Source organism: Oncorhynchus gorbuscha, linkage group LG08, assembly GCF_021184085.1.
Source record: "Oncorhynchus gorbuscha isolate QuinsamMale2020 ecotype Even-year linkage group LG08, OgorEven_v1.0, whole genome shotgun sequence".
NCBI classification, from domain to species: Eukaryota; Metazoa; Chordata; class Actinopteri; order Salmoniformes; family Salmonidae; genus Oncorhynchus; species Oncorhynchus gorbuscha.
This window is the reverse complement of record NC_060180.1, coordinates 34,398,104-34,422,374: the sequence shown is the minus strand read 5'-3', so window position 1 is coordinate 34,422,374 and position 24,271 is coordinate 34,398,104. Positions and strand designations below refer to the sequence as shown.

Genomic DNA, 24,271 nt, shown 5'->3' with positions numbered 1-24,271 from the left:
CAGTCAATAATACAGTATAAACAAGTCTATATACAATGTGAGCAAATGAGGTGAGAAGGGAGGTAAAGGCAAAAAAGGCCATGGTGGCAAAGTAAATACAATATAGCAAGTAAAACACTGGAATGGTAGTTTTGCAATGGAAGAATGTGCAAAGTAGACATAAAAATAATGGGGTGCAAAGGAGCAAAATAAATAAATAAATTAAATACAGTTGGGAAAGAGGTAGTTGTTTGGGCTAAATTATAGGTGGGCTATGTACAGGTGCAGTAATCTGTAAGATGCTCTGACAGTTGGTGCTTAAAGCTAGTGAGGGGGATACGTGTTTCCAGTTTCAGAGATTTTTGCAGTTCGTTCCAGTCACTGGCAGCAGAGAACTGGAAGGAGAGGCAGCCAAAGAAAGAATTGGTTTTGGGGGTGACCAGATACCTGCTGGAGCGTGTGCTACAGGTGGGAGATGCTATGGTGACCAGCGAGCTGAGATAAGGGGGGACTTTACCTAGCAGGGTCTTGTAGATGACATGGAGCCAGTGGGTTTGGCGACGAGTATGAAGCGAGGGCCAGCCAACGAGAGCGTACAGGTCGCAATGGTGGGTAGTATATGGGGCTTTGGTGACAAAACGTATTGCACTGTGATAGACTACATCCAATTTGTTGAGTAGGGTATTGGAGGCTATTTTGTAAATGACATCGCCGAAGTCGAGGACAGGTAGGATGGTCAGTTTTACGACGGTATGTTTGGCAGCATGAGTGAAGGATGCTTTGTTGCGAAATAGGAAGCCAATTCTAGATTTAACTTTGGATTGGAGATATTTGATATGGGTCTGGAAGGAGAGTTTACAGTCTAACCAGACACCTAAGTATTTGTAGTTGTCCACGTATTCTAAGTCAGAGCCGTCCAGAGTAGTGATGTTGGACAGGCGGGTAGGTGCAGGTAGCGATCGGTTGAAGAGCATGGATTTAGTTTTACTTGTATGTAAGAGCAATTGGAGGCCACGGAAGGAGAGTTGTATGGCATTGAAGCTTGCCTGGAGGGTTGTTAACACAGTGTCTAAAGAAGGGCCGGAAGTGTACAGAATGGTGTCGTCTGCGTAGAGGTGGATCAGGGACTCACCAGCAGCAAGAGCGACCTCATTGATGTATACAGAGAAGAGAGTCGGTCCAAGAATTGAACCCTGTGGCACCCCCATAGAGACTGCCAGAGGTCCGGACAGCAGACCCTCCGATTTGACACACTGAACTCTATCAGAGAAGTAGTTGGTGAACCAGGCGAGGCAATCATTTGAGAAACAAAGGCTGTCGAGTCTGCCGATGAGGATGTGGTGGTTGACAGAATCGAAAGCCTTGGCCAGATCAATGAATACGGCTGCACAGTAATGTTTCTTATCGATGGCGGTTAAGATATCGTTTAGGACCTTGAGCATGGCTGAGGTGCACCCATGACCAGCTCTGAAACCAGATTGCATAGCAGAGAAGGTATGGTTAGATTCGAAATGGTCGGTAATCTGTTTGTTGACTTGGCTTTCGAAGACCTTAGAAAGGCATGGTAGGATAGATATAGGTCTGTAGCAGTTTGGGTCGAGTGTCCCCCCCTTTGAAGAGGGGGATGACCGCAGCTGCTTTCCAATCTTTGGGAATCTCAGACGACACGAAAGAGAGGTTGAACAGGCTAGTAATAGGGGTGGCAACAATTTCGGCAGATAATTTTAGAAAGAAAGGGTCCAGATTGTCTAGCCCGGCTGATTTGTAGGGGTCCAGATTTTTCAGCTCTTTCAGAACATCAGCAGAATGGATTTGGGAGAAGGAGAAAGTTTGGGCGAGTTGCTGTTGGGGGTGCAGTGCTGTTGACCGGGGTAGGAGTAGCCAGGTGGAAAGCATGGCCAGCCGTAGAAAAATGCTTATTGAAATTCTCAATTATGGTGGATTTATTTAACAGTGTTTCCTATCTTCAGTGCAGTGGGCAGCTGGGAGGAGGTGTTCTTATTCTCCATGGACTTTACAGTGTCCCAGAACTTTTTTGAGTTAGTGTTGCAGGAAGCAAGTTTCTGCTTGAAAAAGCTAGCCTTGGCTTTTCTAACTGCCTGTGTATAACGGTTTCTAGCTTCCCTGAACAGCTGCATATCACGGGGGCTGTTCGATGCTAATGCAGAACGCCATAGGATGTTTTTGTGTTGGTTAGGGGCAGTCAGGTCTGGGGAGAACCAAGGGCTATATCCGTTCCTGGTTCTAAATTTCTTGAATGGGGCATATTTATTTAAGATGGTTAGGAAGGCATTTAAAAAAAATATCCATGCATCCTCTACTGACGGGATGAGATCAATATCCTTCCAGGATACCCCGGACAGGTCGATTTGAAAGGCCTGCTCGCTGAAGTGTTTCAGGGAGCGTTTTACAGTGATGAGTGGAGGTCGTTTGACCGCTGACCCATTACGGATGCAGGCAATGAGGCAGTGATCGCTGAGATCTTGGTTGAAGACAGCAGAGGTGTATTTAGAGGGGAAGTTGGTTAGGATGATATCTATGAGGGTGCCCGTGTTTAAGGCTTTGGGGGGGGTACCTGGTAGGTTCATTGATAATTTGAGTGAGATTGAGGGCATCAAGTTTAGATTGTAGGATGGCTGGGGTGTTAAGCATGTTCCAGTTTAGGTCGCCTAGCAGCACGAGCTCTGAAGATAGATGGGGGGCAATCAGTTCACATATGGTGTCCAGAGCACAGCTGGGGGCAGAGGGTGGTCTATAGCAGGCGGCAACGGTGAGAGACTTGTTTTTAGAGAGGTGGATTTTTAGAAGTAGAAGTTCAAATTGTTTGGGTACAGACCTGGATAGTAGGACAGAACTCTGCAGGCTATCTTTGCAGTAGATTGCAACACCGCCCCCTTTGGCAGTTCTATCTTGTCTGAAAATGTAATTTGGAATTAAAATTTCAGAATTTTTGGTGGTCTTCCTAAGCCAGGATTCAGACACAGCTAGAACATCCGGGTTGGCAGAGTGTGCTAAAGCAGTGAATAGAACAAACTTAGGGAGGAGGCTTCTAATGTTAACATGCATGAAACCAAGGGTATTACGGTTACAGAAGTCATCAAAAGAGAGCGCCTGGGGAATAGGAGTGGAGCTAGGCATTGCAGGGCCTGGATTCACCTCTACATCGCCAGAGGAACATAGGAGGAGAAGAATAAGGGTACGGCTAAAAGCAATAAGAATTGGTCGTCTATAACGTCTGGAACAGAGAGTAAAAGGAGGTTTCTGGGGGCGATAAAATAGCATCAAGGTATAATATACAGACAAAGGTATGGTAGGATGTGAATACAGTGGAGGTAAACCTAGGTATTGAGTGATGAAGAGAGAGATATTGTCTCTAGAAACATCATTGAAACCAGGAGATGTCATTGCATGTGTGGGTGGTGGAACTAATCAATTGGATAATGTATAGTGAGCAGGACTAGAGGCTCTACAGTGAAATAAGCCAATAAACACTAACCAGAACAGCAATGGACAAGACATATTGACATTAAGGAGAGGCATCCTTAGTCGAGTGATCAAAAGAGTCCAGAGAGTGGAGTGGTTGGTTTCGGGGTCAAGGCGATTTAGACAGCTAGCCAGGACATCGGTAGCAAGCTAGCATAGGAAGGGGGTCTGTTGTTAGCCACCTCTTGCGTTCCGTCAGTAGATTAGTGGGGTTCCGTGTGGTAGAGGGAATTAGTCCAAATCACACAACAACAAAAATAAAATAAAAACAATAGATATAGTTATAGAGGCCCAAGAATAAACATAATAATAATAATAAAAATAAATAAATTGTCCGATTGTCTATTCTGAGAGCTGCCGATAAGACAGCTAACGGAAATGGAATGGAGCGAAAGGAAGAGGGGAAAAAATTAAGTATCGGTTATAAAAAAATGTAAATACAAAAATGGTTTAGGCTATATATAGCCTAACGCCAATGCATCCGACAGAAACAATATGGTCTGATTGGAGACTGCGCTGCTTTGATGAAATTCTCCACTCTCTGACCTACATTCCTCTCGTGTTCTGTAGGCGAGAACATTAATTGAAATAGGCTATGACAAATAGGAATAGACAAATTACCCAGAATGTCACTTGTGTGCTGCGCTGTGAGACTTTTTTCCTGAGCGGTGCCAGACAAGTTCAAATAGGCTAAACCATTGCCTGTCACATCACGAGGTCGTCATCATTGACGATTGCTGTTAATCAATCATCGACGATAGAATCGCAATATCGCCCAACCCTAGTCCAGATAAGTCAGAGCTCTAAAGCGCAACCAAGTTGGTCCCATACACGACTAAATATTTGGCTGTGCGACCAAGTTTTATTTAGAGCACCTGCGTGACTAAAATCCAATAATTTAAAAAAATACACGAGTAACATTATTTTGCCACAACACTGCTCGAACAGATTTTTCCGAAACATGAACATTGCTGCTTTCCACATTCTTTCTAAATAGGAATAAACATGTGCTCTAATTATACTATTAGTTTTTGTATATGGCTCTCTGATTTAGTAGAGCTGGGCGATAGTCAGATTTATCACGATATGACTTGTCTATTTTGCTGGATTAGAAATATATCAAATTGTAAAAAAATGCTATTTGTTTACATTAGCGGCAGTGATCTAGGAAATTTTTACCCACGGCCATGTAAGACAACTGAAACGGTAGCCCATGATTCAAAAAGCAAGCCATTTCAGATTACATATCCAGAGAACGCATGATTCATATTTGGATGTGCAACCTGTCAAAATAGGATCCAGAATGATCAGATTTATTTTTGGCTCTTCAGAGAATTTGCCGACATCTTTGTGCATATTGGCCTATAAAGACACCGGATGGTACGCGAAACAAAAATGTCCAGCTCTTAGCATCGGCTACTTGATGTAGGCCTATTCATGGCAAATAGGGCGCTCGGCTACGCGGCGCATCAAAACCATAGAAATAGATACATTTACATTTACATTTAAGTCATTTAGCAGACACTCTTATCCAGAGCGACTTACAAATTGGTGCATTCACCTTATGACAGAAAGTTGCGATTTTCCCCTCTAAGTCTCGCTGAACACTGTATTTTTCCCGCAATTGCATTTTGCGCAAAGGTCATATGCTTGTGCTTCTCGGAGCGCATCTCTCCCTCGTCCATGCACACATTGGGGGGAGGGAGAGTGGCTCGCCCACACAGCAGCCGACAGTGACACAGGCAGATACTTTCATAGCGGGAGTCAACATACTGCAGTGGCTATTACTGTTGACAAAATAATGGTTTTAGAACAATCTACAGAATCGTAGTGTTCAAAGCTGTCATCAAGGCAAAGGGTGGCTACTTTGAGGAATCTCAAATATATTTTGATTTGTTTAGCACTTGTTTTATTTCATAGTTTTGATGTCTTCACTATTATTCCACAATGTAGGAAAAAGTATAAAAATAAAGAAAACCCTTGAATAAGTAGGTGCATCCAAAAGTTTGACTGGTACTGTATGTACAGTGCCCTACAAAAGTATTCACCCTATTGGCATTTTTCTTATTTTGTTGCCTTACAACCTGGAATTAAATTAGATTTTTGGGGGGTTAATATCATTTTATTTACACAACATGCCTTCCACTTTGAAGATGCAAAATATTTTTGTGAAACAAACAAGAAAAAAAAAACTGAAAACTTATGTGCATAACTATTCACCCCCCCCCCCAAAGGCAATACTTTGTAAAGCCACCTTTTGCAGAAATTGCAACTACAAGTATCTTGGGATATGTCTCTATAAGCTTGGCACATCTAGCCACTGGGATTTTTTTGTCCATTCTTCAAGGCACAACTGCTCCAGCTCCTTCAAGTTGGATAGGTTCCTGCTGGTGTACAGCAATCTAAGTCATACCACAGATTCGCAATTGGATTGAGATCTGGGCTTTGTCTAGGCCAGTCCAAGACATTTAAATGTTTCTCCTTAAACCACTCGAGTGTTGCCTTAGCAGTATACTTATGGTCATTGTCCTGCTGGAAGGTGAACCTCATCTCAGAATCAAATCTCTGGAAAACAAACAGGTTTTCCTCAACAACTTCCCTGTATTTAGTGTCATCCATCATTCCTTCAATTCTGACCAGTTTCTCAGTCCCTGTCCGATGAAAAACATTCCCATAGCATGATGCTGCCACCACCAGGCTTCACTGTGGGGATGGTATTCTTGGGGTGATGAGGTGTTGGGGTTAGCGCCAGACATAGCGTTTTCCTTGATGGCAAAAAGGCAACATTTTAATCTTATCTGACCAGAGTACATTCTTCCATATGTTTGGGAAGTCTACCACGTGGCTTTTTAAAAATCTTTAAGTAATGGCTTTTTTATGGCCACTCTTCTGTTAAGCCCAGCTCTGTGGAGTGTACGGCTTAATGTGGTCCTATGGAGTCTCTGTCCAATCTCCGATGTGGACCTTTGCAGCTCCTTCAGGATTATCTTTTGGCTCTTTGCTGCCTCTGATTAATGCCGTCCTTGCCTGGTCCATGAGTTTGTGTTCTTCTCCAGAACCTTGTCCCTGGCCTGTTTGGAGAGTTCCTTGGTCTTCATGGTGTCACTTGCTTGTTGGTGCCCCTTTCTTAGTGGTGTTGCAGACTCTGGGGCCTTTCAGAACAGGTACACACATACACACATACATATACACACATACACACTGATCATGTGACAGCTCATGTGACACTTAAAGTCCACCCGTGTGCAATCTATTTGATTAATTACGTAACTTCTGAAGGTAATTGGTTGCACCTGATCTTATTTAGGGGCTTCATACCAAAGGGGGTGAATTCATATGCACGCACCGCTTTGTTTTTTATTTAAGAATTTATTTAAAGAAGTTATTTTTTTCATTTCACTTCACAAATTTCAACTATTTTGTTTATGTCCATTACATAATATCCAAATAAAAATGGATTTAAATTACAGGTTGTAATGCAACAAAATAGGAAAAACACCAAGGGGGTAAATACTTTTGCAAGGCACTGTATGCAAGCATTAAAACATATCATTAAAAAAACATATTCCAATGTGATTATGGGTCCCTTGGGAAACACTGACCAAAACTTTGGTTAATACCCGGTCATAACTCATACCAGTCTTTTTAACTTGTTTTCATAACCACCACCAACCGTTGAATAATCATTCTCTCTTTGATTCCAATGTTTCACCCGTGTTTTGATCTATAGAGCAGAAAAATCACAATACTTTTTGCTCCTATCGTGCAGTCCTCCTAACAACGTGGTAACTTTACCAGTATAGGCAAACATTTGGTGCCACAGAAAAAAAAGGAACAGTGATATCTTCTTAGGAGCGCTTCTTCAAAAGTAAGTAGGATTCATATAAACCCAATGTAAGCTATATACACAGTTTAAGTCGGAAGTTGACACACACTTAGGTTGGGGTCATTCAAATTCGTTTTTCAACCACTCCACATATTTCTTGTTAACAAAATAAAGTTTTGGCAAGTCAGTTAGGACATCTACTTTGTGCAGGACACAAGTCATTTTTCCAACAACTGTTGACAAATTATTTCACTGTATCACAATTCCACTGGGTCAGAAGTTTACATACACTAAGTTGACTGGGCCTTTAAACAGCTTGGAAAAATCCAGAAAATGATGTCACGGCTTTAGAAGCTTCTTATAATGCCAACTGACATAAGAGTGAATAGGAGGTGTACCCGTGGATGTATTTCAAGACCTACCTTCAAACTCCGTGCCCCTTTGCTTGATATCATGGCAAAATCTAAAGAAATCAGCCAAGACCTCAGGAAAAAAAAATCTGACCTCCACAAGTCTGGTTCATCCTTGGGAGAAATTTCCAAACGCCTGAAGGTACCATAGTACGCAAGTATAAACACCACGGTACCACGCAGCCATCATACCGCTCAGGAAGGATAGGTGTTCAGTCTCCTAGAGATGAACGTACTTTGGTGCGAAAAGTGCAAATCAATCCCAGAACAGCAGCAAAGGATCTTGTGAAGATGCTGGAGAAAACAGGTACAAAAGTATCTATATCCACAGTAAAACAAGTCATATATTGACAACCTGAAAGGCCGCTCAGCAAGGAAGAAGCCACTGCTCCAAAACCACCATAAAAAGGCCAAACTACGATTTGCAACTGCACATGGGGACAAAGTTCGTACATTCTCTGGTCTGATGAAACAAAAAATAGAACTGTTTGGCCATAATGACCATCGTTATGTTTGGAGGAAAAAGGGGAAGGCTTGCAAGCCGAAGAACACCATCCCAACCGTGAAGCACGAGGGTGGCAGCATCAAGTTATGAGGGTGCTTTGCTGCAGGAGGGACTGGTGCACTATACAAAGTAGATGGCACCACGAGGGAGGAATATTTGGTGAATATATTGAAGCAACATCAAGACATCAGTCAGGAAGTTAATGCTTGGTTGCAAATGGGTCTTCCAAATGGACAATGACCCCAAGCATACTTCCAAAATTGTGGCAAAATGGCTTAAGGACAACAAAGTCAAGGTATTGGAGTGGCCATCACAAAGCCCTGACCTCAATCCTATAGAAAATGTGTAGGCAGAACTGAAAAATAGTGTGTGAGCAAGGAGGCCTACAAACCTGACTCTTTACACCAGCTCTGTCAGGAGGAATGGGACAAAATTCACCTAATGTATTGTGGGAAGCTTGTTGAAGGCTACCCGAAACGTTTGACCCAATTTAAAGGCAATGCTACCAAATACTAATAGAGTGTGTGTAAATTTCTGACCAACCGTGAATGTGATGAAAGAAATAAAAGCTGAAATAAATAATTCTCTACTAGTATTCTGCCATTTCACATTCTTAAAATAAAGTGGTGATCCTAACTGACCCGAGACAGGGGATTTTTTACTAGGATTAAAATGTCAGGAATTGTGAAAAACTGAGCTTAAATGCATTTGGCTAACGGTGCATGTAAACTTCCGACTTATACTTTTGTCTAGATAAAGGATTTGGACACCCCTTCAAATTAGTGGATTCGGCTATTTAAGCTTAAATATCTTGCCTGCTAGAGCTGCCCCGATCAACTTAAAGTACTGTTATTCTGAAGTTGAAACATCTAGGAGCAACAACGGCTCAGCCGGGAAGGGGTAGGCCACACAAGCTCATGGAACAGGACCGCAGATTGCTAAAATAAATAAAAATTGTCTGTCCTCGATTGCAACACACTACGAAGTTCCAAACGGCCTCTGGAAGAAACATCAGCACAAGAAGTGTATGATGGAAGCTTCATGAAATAGATTTTCATGGCAGAGCAGCCACACAAGATCACTCTGCGCAATGACAAGCCTCGGCTGGAGTAGTGTAAAGCTCGCCGCCATTGGACTCTGGAGCAGCGGAAACGTGTTCCCTGGAGTGATATATCACGGTTCACCACCTGGCAGTCCGAAGAACAAATCAGGGTTTGGAGGATGCCAGAAAAACGCAACCTGCAGTAATGATAGTGCCAAATGTAAAGTTTGGTGGAGGAGGAACAATGGTCTGGGGCTGTTTTTCCAATGTTTTGGGCTAGGTCCCTTAGTTCCAGTGAAGGGAAATCTTAACACTACAGCATACAATGATATCCTAGACAATTGTGCTTCCAACTTTGTGGCAACAGTTTTGGGATGGCCCTTTCCTGCTTCAGCATGACAATACCCCCGTGCACAAAGCGAGGTCCATATAGAAATGGTTTGTCGAGATTGGTTTGGACGGGCTTGACTGTTCTGCACACAGAGCCCAGACCTCAACCCCACCTTTGGGATGAATTGGAACGCTAACTGATCGACCAACATCAGTGCCTGACCTCACTAATGCTCCTGTGGCTGAATGGAAGAAAGCTCCCACCGCAATGTTCCTACATCTAGTGGAAAACCTTCCCAGAAGAGTGGCTGTTATAGCAGCAAAGGGGGGACAAACTCCATATTAATGTTCATGATTTTGGAATGAGATGTTTGACAAGCTGGTGTCCACATACTTTTTGTCATGTACATTATTTTCTGTGCTCCTCCTAACTTTGTTAAAAGCGCCAGTGATAATGATTTATATATTTAGAGCCCTGCTAGTCATATACTATTAGTAATATCCCCCATGTAAGAAAAACATGTCCATGCTGATCAGCGTGTAGTCACTGTAGTGTACAGTATGAAGTGTGCAGTGTTCCTTTACCCGTCCCTGGTTGAAGGAAGAGCTGTTCTGTTCTCCTGATACCCAGGGGCCAGGACCGCTCCGCTCATCTATACCTAGAAGATGGAACGCACAGGGTTAGACCTGCTCACTCAGAACCATGTAGGACTGGAAAGGGAAAGGAGATAAGAGGGAAAGGGACCAAAACTAGTAGTAGACTGGTAGTCTTTCACCCAACTCCAAATAAACCCCTAGTTCCAAGTACCCTCCCAGAGCATTTGTAGGTTAGAGAAGTTGGAGATGTGACCAAAATGGGAAAAAAAATTCTACCTAGCCAATCAGAGGGCAAGGGGGATCCATGAAGATAATGCCAATACCCATCTTGTCCTTTAAGATCTACACCAGTACCTAGGGAGATAGGGGATATAGGCTAGAAGCCAATATGCAATGGAGGGTGACCCAGTTAGGAAGCACTGCTGCTTCCTCACTGGCTAGAAGTGTTCTAAATAACCTTTGGCTGAGCGCTGCTACTTCAGCTCCCTGTGACAGCTCTGCCACCACACTGTCACTTAGTGTAGCTATGAGCTGTAGGAAGTTTGAATAATTAACACCCAGTATGAGCCTCCTACAATCATCCTCAACATTTGTCATTCTCCCACACTCCCCACTTCTGTCCATGGCAACGCACTAATTCGTATCCCCATCCCTTCACACCTCCCTTTGCATGACAGCAGACTAAGGAGTACACAAATGACAGAAGGGACACACATCATGCATGTTGTCCCTGGTCAAAGGATTTGCATTGAAGGGGAAGTAGGGAGAGCGATTTTAAAGATTGCCGAAGCAAAAATTCCTGCCCCCCTCCCCCTCTGTTTCCTCTCTTACCGCTACCCAGCATCTCTGGGGAGAAGCAGAGGCTTAATTGTGTGCTGATTTGCATAATCGTGCATATTAATGAGGCTTCGCTCTATGAATATTCATATTTTTGTTTTGTTGTCTAATAAAGAAAAAATGGAAAGGGGCGGAGGGGAGCAGGCTGGAAGCACGACTGGATCAGCCATCAAGGAGAATGATGGGTCCAGAGAGGAAAGAGCTGCTATATCACCGTGACAACTGATCTATAGGAGAGATGGCAGCAGAATTGCAGATGAAGGAGACGAGGGGTTTGTTGCCTCAACCTGACTGTCACTCTCCATGTCCAGCAGTAGAACAGACTCAGAGAGGACATGTACACAGAGGGATATGGACCAGTCCTTTCCCCTGCTGAAATGACACCAGTGTTTCCCCTAGACATTTCTTAGGTGGATCGCAAAGGCAACGATTAATGAGACAGCGCCCACAAATGATGAAATGTGCCGAATATTGTGGACCGATAAGAGGTTGGAATGATACTGTGAAAATGAGAATGCCCTTTTAGTTTAAGAGATGTTTGAAAAGAATGGCTGAAATGTCAGTCTTTTGGTGGGATGTAGTTTTGGCCTTACCATGCAGTGACTTGGTTAATAGACCAATAAAAACTTTAAAAAATAAATAAATAGATTTCCAAACCTCTCTGCCATTAACAGCTAATTCTCAGTTTTCCCCTCCCCACTCAGGACTGTCTGAGAGTGGTCTATCAAAATTCTTTCTTGAGAAATTGCCCCTTTCTAAGAAGCCCAGTTTGTTTTCAATTAAAATGGTCAAAAAGTAACAATTACAGTAAGGTACTTAATTATTAACCAGAAATGATTTGATAGCGATAAAATCGGCTGCAATGAACCATTAAATATCTCCATAACTCTGTCGAGGGCTGCCAACAAACATTATCAGGACATCTTAATCTGGCATCCTGCGACGGAATCAGGCCGGACCTTTATAAGCCACTCGCTCCCCCTCACGTCAACACCATGAATAGGCGGCTAAAATATGGTCATCTGAAGAATGTGGAAGACTTAGCATAGCCGCTGGGGTAGGAAATGAACATGGTGGGTATTTTTTACTGCTCTTTAGGAAGACTGACAGATGGAAGGCAGGGGGATATAGACCTGAACTGACACCCATGGAGATCCACAAAGGCACGGGGATAATAGGGAGCTCTGCAGGTAGCTAGGGCCTCACACCTCGGGCTATTCATGTGTTCTCCTGAGGAGAGGAAGGGTCTACAGGAAGTACGGAGTGAATGGAGAAGAGTGTGTCTGGAATGCATGGAAGGAAGCACTCTCCTAGACCTTCTGGGGTAGGTAGTAAGTAGCATCACAACTCTTATTGCAAGGTATTTTAAAATGGCAGGTCCAGGGATTTGGACTGCATTGAAATGTATGGACAGGGAGCTGCGTTTCAACCGGGGAGAAAAAAAAAGAGAAAAAGACGAAGTTTCACACCACACAAATTACTCGCATTGAGTGAGGGAGAGGGCAAGTGAGCAACTCTAATTTTAATGATGTTTTACTTCACTTTCATGCATATTCATTAGGACCACATTTTCCTACTAATTAACAGATCTGCTGATTAGTATAAAGGAGAGAATAAGTGAGACTCGTCTAAGTAGACTCGTTTGTTTTCCTCAAAACTTCAAATGGCTTCCTCCTGCAAGTCGTTACCATGACAGCCTGATATATGACAAATAGAACATCAGAGAAAACCACAGAGCTCTTGTCCACAGAACCCTGGTAGAAGAGAGGACCCAGTACTAAACTCCACATTCTAATTATACAGATGAATTTAACCAAGAATCTTAAATAGTTGGTCTACTACGTTACCAAGCCATTGCTGATGACAACAAACCTAAAAACATGAGGCAGGAACTCCACACCTTAACCTCTTTTATAGGGTTTGACCCCCCCCCCCCGGGATACTTCTGTGATTGAGTGAGTTAAGAGCGAGTGAGAGAACGTCTCAGCATGTTCACTCAGAGAGCGAGAGGGTTGAGTCAGGCCAGACACATTCACTAGCGAGTCCCCTTTAAACCCGGGTCTCACCACCCCTTCAAGCGAGGTTGGCCTATAATTACATCAGGAAGAGATACTGGAAATGGCCAGTCAGCCTGAGTCACACAAGCTATGAGGCTACAGGACCAATACACAGGGAACATGCAGGCACAAACACTTTGCTTTTATAGGATAATGCCCCGGGCACTGATTGGTGTACTGTCTGGTGTCTACACTTCCTTCCTTCCTTTCATCCCAGCCCTGTATGACAGAAATGTGAGTCAACCAGACATAATACATGATGCCTAATAAGTATTAAGGAGTGTGATTATGATTTAGGGAATGTCTACAATGAATACACAACAGTATCTTGTGTGTTATAGGATGTGTCTAAAATTATTAACCTCTCTGCGCACAGACCTCTGTAGCGGGATGAAATTCGACAACATACGGTGATCGCTACATAAAGTCATATTAAACATTCATGAAAATACAAAAGTGTCTCACATGTTTCGAAAGCCTAGCATCTTGCTAATCCAACTGCGTTGTCAGATTTAAAAAAGGATTTACTGCGAAAGAATACAATGCGATTATCTGAGGATTAGAGCCCCATAAAAATAAATATACCTTTGACGATCTCCCTCTGTTTGCAATCCCAATGCTGATTGTTACACAATGAATGGTCTTTTGTTTGATAAAATCCATTTTTATAGCCTAACACGAAACATTTTGTGAACCGCTTGTGTCGTGAATTCCGTCTCATTCCATTTTTGATAAGACATTCGAGGTAAATACACACAAAACGTGACTTTTCCAATCATGTTTGGTTTCATTGCAATCAACTGATGGATCATTTCGCGGGATGTATTGACTGAAAGAAACCGATTTGAAGACAAGTAATGACGTCATTGTGCAATGATTTGCCCGCTGTTTCGTTGATTGACTGTATTTTAACCCAATGACCACTGATCGTCTTGAAATCTAGCTGGGTAGATAGCCAATGAGCTGAGGTAACCAGAAATAGGTAATGTTTATGTGTTGGAAGACCAACCCATGTAGTAAACTCCAGCGTAAAGAGGTTCATTCGCCATTGAAAATTCATACCGGAAGGAGCAACGCATGTTGCGCACAGCATTGGTTTTGGTAAAGCGCATATTCAGCTATTTATATATCAATCAGTATGGCGACTAAGTCAGGAAAAGCTAAATCTAAGTCTAGATATACAGATGTACACGCAATTTTAGAAGAAATTGATCGGGGACGATTCATGTAGCGATTCCCAAATGGAGGAATATTTTTGAACGGAGAGGACATCGTTTTGGACTGGCAAGTTCTTCTCATGCTAATGCCGTTGTTTGAAATGAATAATATAAAATATTGTTTGTGAAATCAAATAACCTTATTTGAGGCTGTTGAGGCTGCAGGTCACAACGATGGCCAAAGTGAAACAGAGACAGTAGATACAGCTGGTCTGTTGTAATATAATAAAGACAGTAGATCTAGCTGGTCTGTCATAATATAAATGAGGCAGTAGATCTAGCGGGTCTATGATAATATGATAATAATAATAAACCTTATGTTCCCTGTACTCTATAGATATCTGCTTATTATACCTGTTGATACAGGGCCCATATGTGAAACTATTCTGACTGAACATTTTCTTTCACAGTGACCCTGACTCTGAATGGGAGCCCCCAGTGCCAAGGTGTCCATCCCCCACCGAAGCTGGCTCATCCAGCTCCTGCCACGAGTGGTGTTCATCTGCCCAAATGTATTTCTGCAGGCATGGATGTGCTATGGCACCTGGCATCAGCAGCATAATATTGTGTAGAGGACTGAGGGTCTTCCAAATATTGAAAGTGTTATTTTGTAAATGTATACATTTCCCCCTGTGTTTGCCCTCCATTTGGGGGGGGGGGTGTGTTAGAATACCATTTTGGTATTTTGTATATAGTTATTCCATTCAAAATGTATAACTTCACCAATTTGGCCACTTGGGTACATTTAGGCTACTTGTGTGGGACACCTGGGTGACTTGATACATGTAAAATGATGAATGTCATGTAGCACACTCATTTGGGAAGTTAATCATTCTGAAACTTTGCACAAGTACTGTTGCCCGCTTGTGTTTTTCACTTAAATTGTCCCCATCATCCTAACTGAATGTTTGTTTTATCTTGTTCATTTTAAAGATACTTTTTTTTATTGTTGTATGTTTTTTTTTCATTGTATTATCTAAACCAGATCTAGTATGTTATATTCTCCTACATTCAATTCACATTTACACAAACTTCAGGGTGTTTCCTTTCAAATGGTACCAAGGATATGCATATCCTTGGTTCTGTGCCCGGGCTACAGGCAGTTAGATTTGGGTTGGTCTTCAGGCGGAAATTGAAAAAAGTAGGGGTTAGCTCTAAGAGGTTAATAAGAGCCAGTGTCATGATGCTGGGAGGACAATATTCAAAACCAACTTGAAATTACAATTTTGAACATGATTAGGCATGTTACTTTCCATATTGAAGTTATTTTATAATCATTCAAGTTCGACGCTACAAGCATATTCTGGACAATGTATCTTATGTTTAAAGCTCTGTTTGATCAAGTCTGACAGAATATGCTTCTATACTGCATAAGGAATCCAAATCATGAGCAAATCTGATCCAGTTACTGAATTACCAAATCCAAATTTCCATTCACACGAAGGAAAGTTCCTAAAGAACGAAAAGTTCATGCAAAATGCATACGTTCCTCTTTTGCATTTCAACCCAAGCCAGAGTTTAAAAATACCAGTTCAGAATCTCAGTTTCTGGTTGCCAGTAAATGAAACTTGGTTGGAAGTTAGTTTACACCTCAAGGGTTTTGCACAGACACCCAAAGTCAGAGAGAACTAGGGACGCATGACAATGACTGTTCCTACGGGTAAAGATCTCCCAAAGACGCAGATCTGTGATCAGCTTACCCTTCCCCCAAAAATTGACCATAAATCAATATCTTGGGCCAGGTTAAACTCATCCTAATCCATGACAGCACACGTCAAACCTTTTCCACTCTACAGGGACGAGCACCAAAAAAATACAAATAAACCACAGCTCATCTAAATCAAATCTAGAAAAAAAGGCAAGAGCAGATACTAACCAATGCTACCAAGGAGATGGTAGTGCAGAGAGACTAGGAGCCTTCCCTTATAGAGCCTCTTCCTCCCCATTGTGAGAGGATGGGTGGGGGCTTCCTGGGTGAAATCATACACTAGGCCACATATGCTGCCTGCCTATCCACTTCTCTCTGCGGCCTAGGCCCTTTGTTTTGGCCTCTGATGAGCATTGTGGAGACCTGTGCGGAGGGCTGCCACACAATACCTGGAGCAGCCGTTGGATTGAGGACAGTAACGGCCTTTTTCTGTAAGTGTGCACCTTTTGTGGCTACAAAAGAAAATGTAAGTGGCCCTCAAGCTTAGAGAAATATCATAGTTCGGTTTCCACGCTTCACCTACTCCATCCCTTTCATCTGATTTATGCTACTTCAATATCCTGTTTCTTTTCAGTTACAACCTGAAAATACCTACATCAACGGTTCAGGGATTCGAGGAGGGTGAAAGAAGGTGATTGGAGAAGGGCGGTGAAGGAAAATGATTGGCGGAGAGGAGAGGGTTGAAGAAAAGTGGCTTGAGGCCGAGAGAGAGAGGATGCAAGTTGGACGTGGAGCATTTTTTATTTTACCTTTATTTAACTAGGCAAGTCAGTTAAGAACTAATTCTTATTTTCAATGACGGACTAGGAACAGTGGGTTAACTGCCTGTTCAGGGGCAGAATGACAGATTTGTACCTTGTCAGCTCAGGGATTTGATGTTGCAACCTTTGGGTTACTAGTCCAACGCTCTAACCAACCCTGCCGCCCCATGGTTCTTGTGTTGATCTTGGATGGTTATCAACAAAAGGAGATGGGATCTATTGAGGGATGGTAGTTGGTTGGTTGTTTGGGGGTGAGGAGGAGTGAAGAATAACAGAAATAGTTCCCCCTTCCCCACAGGGTGAGAGAGTAGTCCCCCCCCCCAGTTTTAACACCCTCCATAGAGTGTGATGGAGAGGCAGCAGCTGAGAAGGTGAGGGCGGGGACACCTGGAGGGGGGGGGGGGGCTGAGGCTGCTTCCTTTTCATTATGAACCTTATTAACAAACATCTGCAAGGAGAAGACCGGTAGAATCATATCCAATCCTTCGACCCATCTGTGGTAATGGAGGACAGTATGCCATTTCAGCCTAATTGGATTGATACAGCTACTGTGATTTGACCTCACTGACAACACTCCCTTCGGGGCAGTGAGAGGATGGACAGTGGGGTGGGGTCAGAGGTGGGAGAGTGGGGAGGGTTCTCAGAAGACAAATAAGAAAGTGTTGTTGAAAGGGCCGTAACAGCCCATCGATGTCATGCTGTTCCTTAAAGACATATATAGGGGACCATTACAAAGCAATAACACCCTTAATGAAACAGCTTCAGATGAAATGTAGGGAAAAGGTGGATGTTGACCATTTTAGATCATATGGTCACATATGAAGACCATGTTGGTCAAAATGTTGTTGTACTACCACCAAGGTGACCTGAAGAAGACCATGTTAACTGAAATACTTAAATGATTGCACCATAATTAGGCTTTATTAAAAATCTATTTGGGAGCTGTAAGCATTCAGTGGGCATTTATTTTTGTATAAAAACCGAGGGCGGGTCTTACCGGAGCCTCCGAACTGGCTGCTGGCGAGAGTGGTGGGCCTGTTCTTCCCATTTGACACCGGTGGTGCAAACATCTGAAACAGAGACAAACACTGAGTCAAAAACATTCAACCAGAAATGGGGTGTACATTTTTTTTTTAAAGTCCTGGGGCCATGTCCACAAAGCATCTCAGAGTTGGAACGCTAATGTCGGATCAGTTCATACAATCTTATTCATTATGATGTCAAAGTTCAACCTGATGCTAGAGAAGCACTGTCGATATGGGCCCTAAAGTTCAAAAAAAAAAAAAAAAAAAAAAAAACTTAAAAAACAAGCAGAAGTCTCCTTTTGACATCTATGTCTTGAGAAAAATGGCAAGCCTGTGGCAACCACTTCACTAAACTAGTCATCTTCATTAGACTACAGGACACCAAAGCTGCTCTTAATAGACACCAAAGTACAATTACAACGGTTACACTACTCCTCTGATGTTATATGGTTTGGTGCTAGGCGCTAATTTAATCTATCTGATAGAAGGATTTAGCCGTTCTCAGTTACAACAGACTCCCGCAGCTGTCAACAGTGTGAAGCAATCTAAAAAAAACATGCCAATGAGTTAGTCATTGACGCGAGTGACTCACAAAAACAGCCCAATAACAACACTGGCTAATTGATACCGTGCTATTCACTTTATGTACCAACCTTCTATACCAAACAATACAACAACAAAAACAACTTACTTTTATTATAGGTAAGAGACATTTTAGCAAATGGTCTTTGGCATGTCTATCTTGATGGGTTTGGATTTATACACTCTTGTCTTGACAACAAAAGGTGTGTTGAAGTGTTTCTGTGTACATAAACTATTATCTAAAATAAAACATTTTACCAGTCTACGTTTTTTCCCCGTGCCCATCCCATTATATATATATATGCCATTTAGCAGATGCTTTTATCCAAAGCGACTTACAGTCATGTGTGCATACATTCTACGTATGGGTGGTCCCGGGGATCGAACCCACTACCCTGGCGTTACAAGCGCCATGCTCTACCAACTGAGCTACAGAAGGACCACTATGTTATAAGAGACTATGTGTATTCGACTACAAACAACCTATTATATACCCGAAGGAGCTGTTCTGGACAAATATATTCTAGTATTGGGAACAAAAATATCACAGGGCTGTTGACAGCAAAGATGTCTTACCGCGCTGAAATCCAGCAGGTCGCTGAGCTCCTTGTCTGTTCCCACTGTAGCCATTCTCTGCTGCTGTCCCTTTGGCCCTCGTAGTCTCAGCAACTGAGGGGAAGAGAGAGCGTGAGAGAGAGAGAGAAGTGATCTTTAGTGGGATAACAGACCAACTGGCAAGGTCTAGAGCTGGGTTGTCAAACTCATTCCATGTATGGCCAAGTGTCTGCTGGTTTTTCCCTTTCAATTTGTAGCCAATTAAGATCTACACAACCGGGTGAGGGGAGTTCCTAACTAATCAATGACCTTAATTCATCAAGCTAACGCAAGGGGGAGTGAAAACCAAGCATCTGCTAACCATGTGTATGTGACAAATAAAATTTGATATGAAAACCCACAGACACTCCGCCTCAGTGGAATGAGTGACACGTGGTCTAGAGCAGGGGTCTCCAGCAGGTCGATCGCCAGCCACCAGCAGCCCACCTATGAGTAGCTCGCCAAACAATTCTGAAAGTACATGCAATTTTCACGTGTTGCAGGGTAAAAAAAACTGTCATAAACAAAACCTCGCAAGTATCAGACACCATTAGCTTCCAGCTAATATCTAATCAGCACGACATCGTCATTATTCCACACCGGGGGGGGAGGCAATCCTAACAGAATATCTGCCCGTCTGTCTGTGTGGGGTGTGCATTTGTCTGCGTGTAGACCATTGATGCGATAACCGTCTTGTGGGTTGACAGAAATACCTTCCCCAAAACCTTCTCAATTAAATGTTAACTGCAAAGTAGGCTTACCTGGCAGAAGTATATCATCAGTAAGTACATAAATCTGAATATATTATTTGTTAATTTGCATACTTTGCCATGAAATGAGTAGCAGCAGTAAAGCACCATTGCTAGAACGGCACATTCCTCACTCACTAGATGTAATTAGTGTACACTCAAATCTTCCCAAACTAAAGATAAATGGTCTTTTGATGTAATTTAAGAACTGGCATGGACACAGGACATCCATTTCCATTGTTTCTCTAAGAACAATAGACATTTTGAGTGGAAAACAAAAAAAAATCTAATATCAGAAAAATAAATTGATTTTTTTTTGGGGGGGGGTGTGAAACTGAATTTGTGTGTGGGCCAGGGCTCTCAAAGTAGCTCTCATGCTAGAAAAGGTTGGAGAATCCTGGTCTAGAGGTACAAATAGTTGAAAGACAGAAGACAAGAGAATCAGAGTGACAAAAGTGTGAAGTCAAATCTTAATCAATTGATTCCTGTGTCAAGGGTACATCTTCAGCATCAGGATTCAAATCCACCAACAAATTGCTTATTCAGACACCAAGATTTCTCTACAAAAAAACATTAACTTGGTTGCAACCACTTTTTACTGTGTGGTTCGACATCTCTTTGTAATGGATACTCCACATTACAATTCCCCTTGTAGAACATAAGTTCACATTTGGCAGAGCATGTAGGTGGTCAACGTGATAAGCAAACTTGTCTGAGACCTGAAGACTGAAGTTTGTTCCCAGAGCAAACATGGGGCTCTCCACGCATAGGCTTTAGTTCAGTGGGCTAACAGTCTTGGGACTGTAAAAGTAAATCAGGTTTGATACCTGGTCGGCCATCATGGTGAAAATGTCACGAGCATCGAGTCAGCAGAATGACCAACAGTAGGGTTGGCAAAACACACAAAGCACCCTTTACACACACTTCAAAAGGCCAATAAGGGAGAGGGATGGCACAAATATAGCCTTCTAGTTATTTCACTGCTACAAGTTTCCTGCTCTGTTATTGAGTTAGATGACGCAACTCTTTCCCATTCATTTGGAATTGTGGCCTGCAGATTTGCGCTACATAGCTCAATCTACAAAACAGGTGGTGTGGAATCCCTTAAGGTATGGAAACTACTAGCAAACGTACACTCTGGGATGAACTACTGGTGATGCTTTAATCATTGGGTATTAGAGGTTTTCAGTGCCTTTATCAAAGATCTAGTGTCACAAACTCTGGGCTTTCCCCATTCTAGCCCACATCAGTCAGCTATCTGGAGTATGGCCTCTGGTCTACCACTAAGCCAATACTCGCCTCTCTCCTCCTTCCTCAGCCCTGACTGCCTCTGCAACCTAAGAAACCAACCTGCTTCAAGAGTCGTTGTCAACAACAACAATACCAGCTTAGACATCAAAGGCCATTACATATGGTATGAAATATCTGAACTTTACCAGCACAGCAACCCCATGAGTTTATCAAATAAAGGACCTAGTTGTTCTGTTTCACAACATTTCCCCCTTTGTACCAGATGAACATAACTCAGGTCTCAAGTGTTTTCCTCAAACTTCAGCCAGAGTAAAGTTTAGGCTACAAAATCAAACACAATCATCTAAGTAGGCTAATGAACAGCTCAGGGCATCGACAAGCACTGGGTTCTGGTTGTGTGAAAGGATTTCAGACACATCAAGAACAAGAGTAGCCTGTGTGCTGAGCATCAGTTTTGTTGGTGATGGTGAGTGCGTATTCCCTCGAGGGTAGCATCTGAAACACTACCAGGCAGGCAGCACCCCATGGCCAAGAGCCAACACACAAGAAAGTGCAAAGATAAGAGGGGGCCTCATGCAAAACTCAGTTTGGTAAACTTGTCACTGTGGGGAATGTAATCATGAATAGGCTGCATGATAGTTATGTAAGCCTTGTAAAAAAAAAGTATACTATAACCTACTTAGAATCACATAGTCAGGATGCTTTTGATGGACATGACTAGTAATAAGGAGTACACTAACACATGCATTACTACTGAAAAGTAGTATGACCTTGTTGGTACAGAAAATCATGCTGCAGCAGACGTTCAACAGTTGCCTGACAGTCCTCTGCAAGTCCCATTTGCTGCGGAAATCTGCCAACTCCCTAAAATCGAAGTTCCATAATAGGCCCCACTGACGACGACCCCCCCCCTCCCCAATACTTAGGCCTTCCCGGACGGCGAATCTAAATTGTTTGTGGATTTCGACGGAATCCCCCAAGTGCAGGTTTTACCATTGTCAGCCCATAAATTATTGTTCAGTCCGTGCGTTTGGGATTGGTGAGAAACCGGTTGTGAATTAGCTGTCGAATACACACGACTTCTCCGGTAGTCTGTTAGTCTAGAACACAAAGAGAGTCAGGCCCTGATAAAGTTTGTGATAATGGCTAGAACAATGGGGTAAAAATTCATTTCCTTGCCTATTAAATTAAATGTGCATGATGGAAAAACGATAATAAAATGTGTCGAACCGTGTAAAAAAATGTACATTGCTTATGTTCATGTTCACGGGGTTCAACGCGACAGAAGAGGGTGGGGGGAAGGAATTTACTGCCAAATGTGAAATAAACAGAGTGGAAAATGTTGAGGAGCACATAACTTGGAATTGAGATAAATTAGATCGTACGTGTATTATAAAATAAATGTAAAATATAAAAACAGCCTATTTGACCCAGAAAATAGAGGCATGCATGTGTGCCTTTCTGGGCGCAACTTTCCTCTACCCCACAAAGTTTTCCACTAAATATTTAACCAAATTTCGAACCGTCTAAAAAAAAAACATTTCGTTTGTTATTCCAAAAAAATATTGATACAGAAATGCCAGTAGCATCACTACAATGACTTAGCCGTTCGAACTGGCATGTTAGTTTACTTTTAAAACTTGACAATGTTGTCCAAAGTGAACAAAGAAGTAACGTTATTTTCCGACAAGCCTGCAAGTAAGCTGGCGTTACTGCCCAACTGCTGCATGCTCGCTCCCATGGCCCAGGCCGGACAAAAATTCAAGACCCCGTTTTCTCCGGGAGTGCTACTCACACAACTCATTATTATTAGTATTATTGTTATTATTCGCTAAAGTTACACAATGCCCCCGCCAAACATATGCCGGTCAATATCATATCGTTCACAAATATACAGTGTGTGATGTGGTGTATTTACCTTTCAGTAACCTATTTAATTATGTAGCATCCAACAGGGGGGGGACAACGCTTGTAGAGAGAAAAACAAAGTTGGGGATAGATTCCCTCTCTGTGCTCCGGACTGTAAATGAAGAGCGAACGACGATATCGTGTCCTCCCAAACCCTTATTGGTTCGTTATAGAGTCCACGTCAGGAAAATGAGACAACGTTTCCAAATAGCTTCATCACTCTTGTGATATCTCAATCGATTATTTTAGTTGCGACAATTGTAACCATTTTATCCTCCGAGTAGACATGTTAACAGCCTCCACAATTGTCGGTTCCAAAAGAGTATCCCTCCGCGGCTTACGAGGATCGTAAAAACACCAGTGGTGTCCGATTTCAAACGCCCTACAACTAAAAACTGCCGTTTTCAATAAACATCCAGTAACACATCGATATGGAGATAAACTAAAATGCTGTACGGCATCAGTGTTATTGTCGATGCATTAAAATGAAATCTTTTTTAAATCGCAAACCATGAGAACTACGTCAATTTGCGGAGGGAGACTGCGGAAAACCGAATAGTGGCAGACCAGAAACAGTGTGAGATGGAACGATAATACAGCAGACGCACAACCAATGGTATGCCACGAGAATCTGATTGACAGTAAGAAAGTCCAAATATATATCGACATTGTTCGTTGGGCCTGCCTCCAAGGTTACCCCATCATGGACCCGCTATGGTCAGTGTTATGGACAGCATTTCATTTTAATAATGTGTTTAACTGCAATAACAATGCATGATGCAGTTATTGGTAAAGGCTGAACTTGAAAACCATTGCAAAATATGTATCCTCATATTAGGTACATCAACAAGCCGTACATATATCCTATTTGCACAGGGCCTATACAATTCAGTCACAAATTCTGTAAAAACAGCAACAACAAAACATGAATATAGGCTACTAAGATAATGCATGAAGGTTACTAGTATCCTAATCCATTTAGACCTAATGTGATCTACCAGCCCACCCTATCCTCCAACAAAAGAGTATTGCAGATTTAAGCACATAGATAGTATCTGTTAATAATAATCTAGCCTACCAGTATTAACATTTATTTTACACAAAATAATTCGAGGGGGCAGATCAGGGGTCAGGATTTCTGCATGTGTGTGTGTGTTTGTGTGTGTGTGTACGTGTTTGTGTGTGTGTCACTCCAAAGGCAGCATTGGACAAATGGCTCCACCTCAGTGGTGTGAAAGTGTGGTTAAAGAGGGGGTTTAAAAGTACAGGATACAGCAGCATTTGCCTTTTATATTGATCCTTTGTGAGAACAGCTTGTGAGCTAAGAAGTGTTCATCTAAGTATGTAACAAAAAAATCTGATAAGGTTCACCGGGAGAGAATAGTGCACAGTGTTTTCTTCTGCAACCGA

General features: G+C 42.4%; 1 protein-coding gene across 6 annotated transcripts in view; it reads right to left on the bottom strand.

The window, feature by feature from the left end:
- LOC124041523 (transcription factor E2-alpha-like) overlaps positions 1–23,415 on the bottom strand; it is a 48,640-nt gene extending 25,225 nt beyond the window's left edge. For 4 of the 6 annotated variants that reach the window (XM_046359211.1, XM_046359212.1, XM_046359214.1 and 1 more), the window contains exons 1-4: positions 22,872–23,415; positions 18,936–19,028; positions 17,750–17,822; positions 10,161–10,234 (exon numbers count right to left, since the gene is read on the bottom strand). In XM_046359211.1, coding sequence (XP_046215167.1) covers positions 10,161–10,234; positions 17,750–17,822; positions 18,936–18,989 — 201 coding nt within the window. In that variant the 5' untranslated portion in view covers positions 18,990–19,028; positions 22,872–23,415. The remainder of the gene's footprint in view (positions 1–10,160; positions 10,235–17,749; positions 17,823–18,935; positions 19,029–22,871) is intronic. The other 2 variants (XM_046359216.1, XM_046359213.1) reach the window with 2 other exon arrangements.
- Positions 23,416–24,271: the final 856 nt, after the last annotated feature.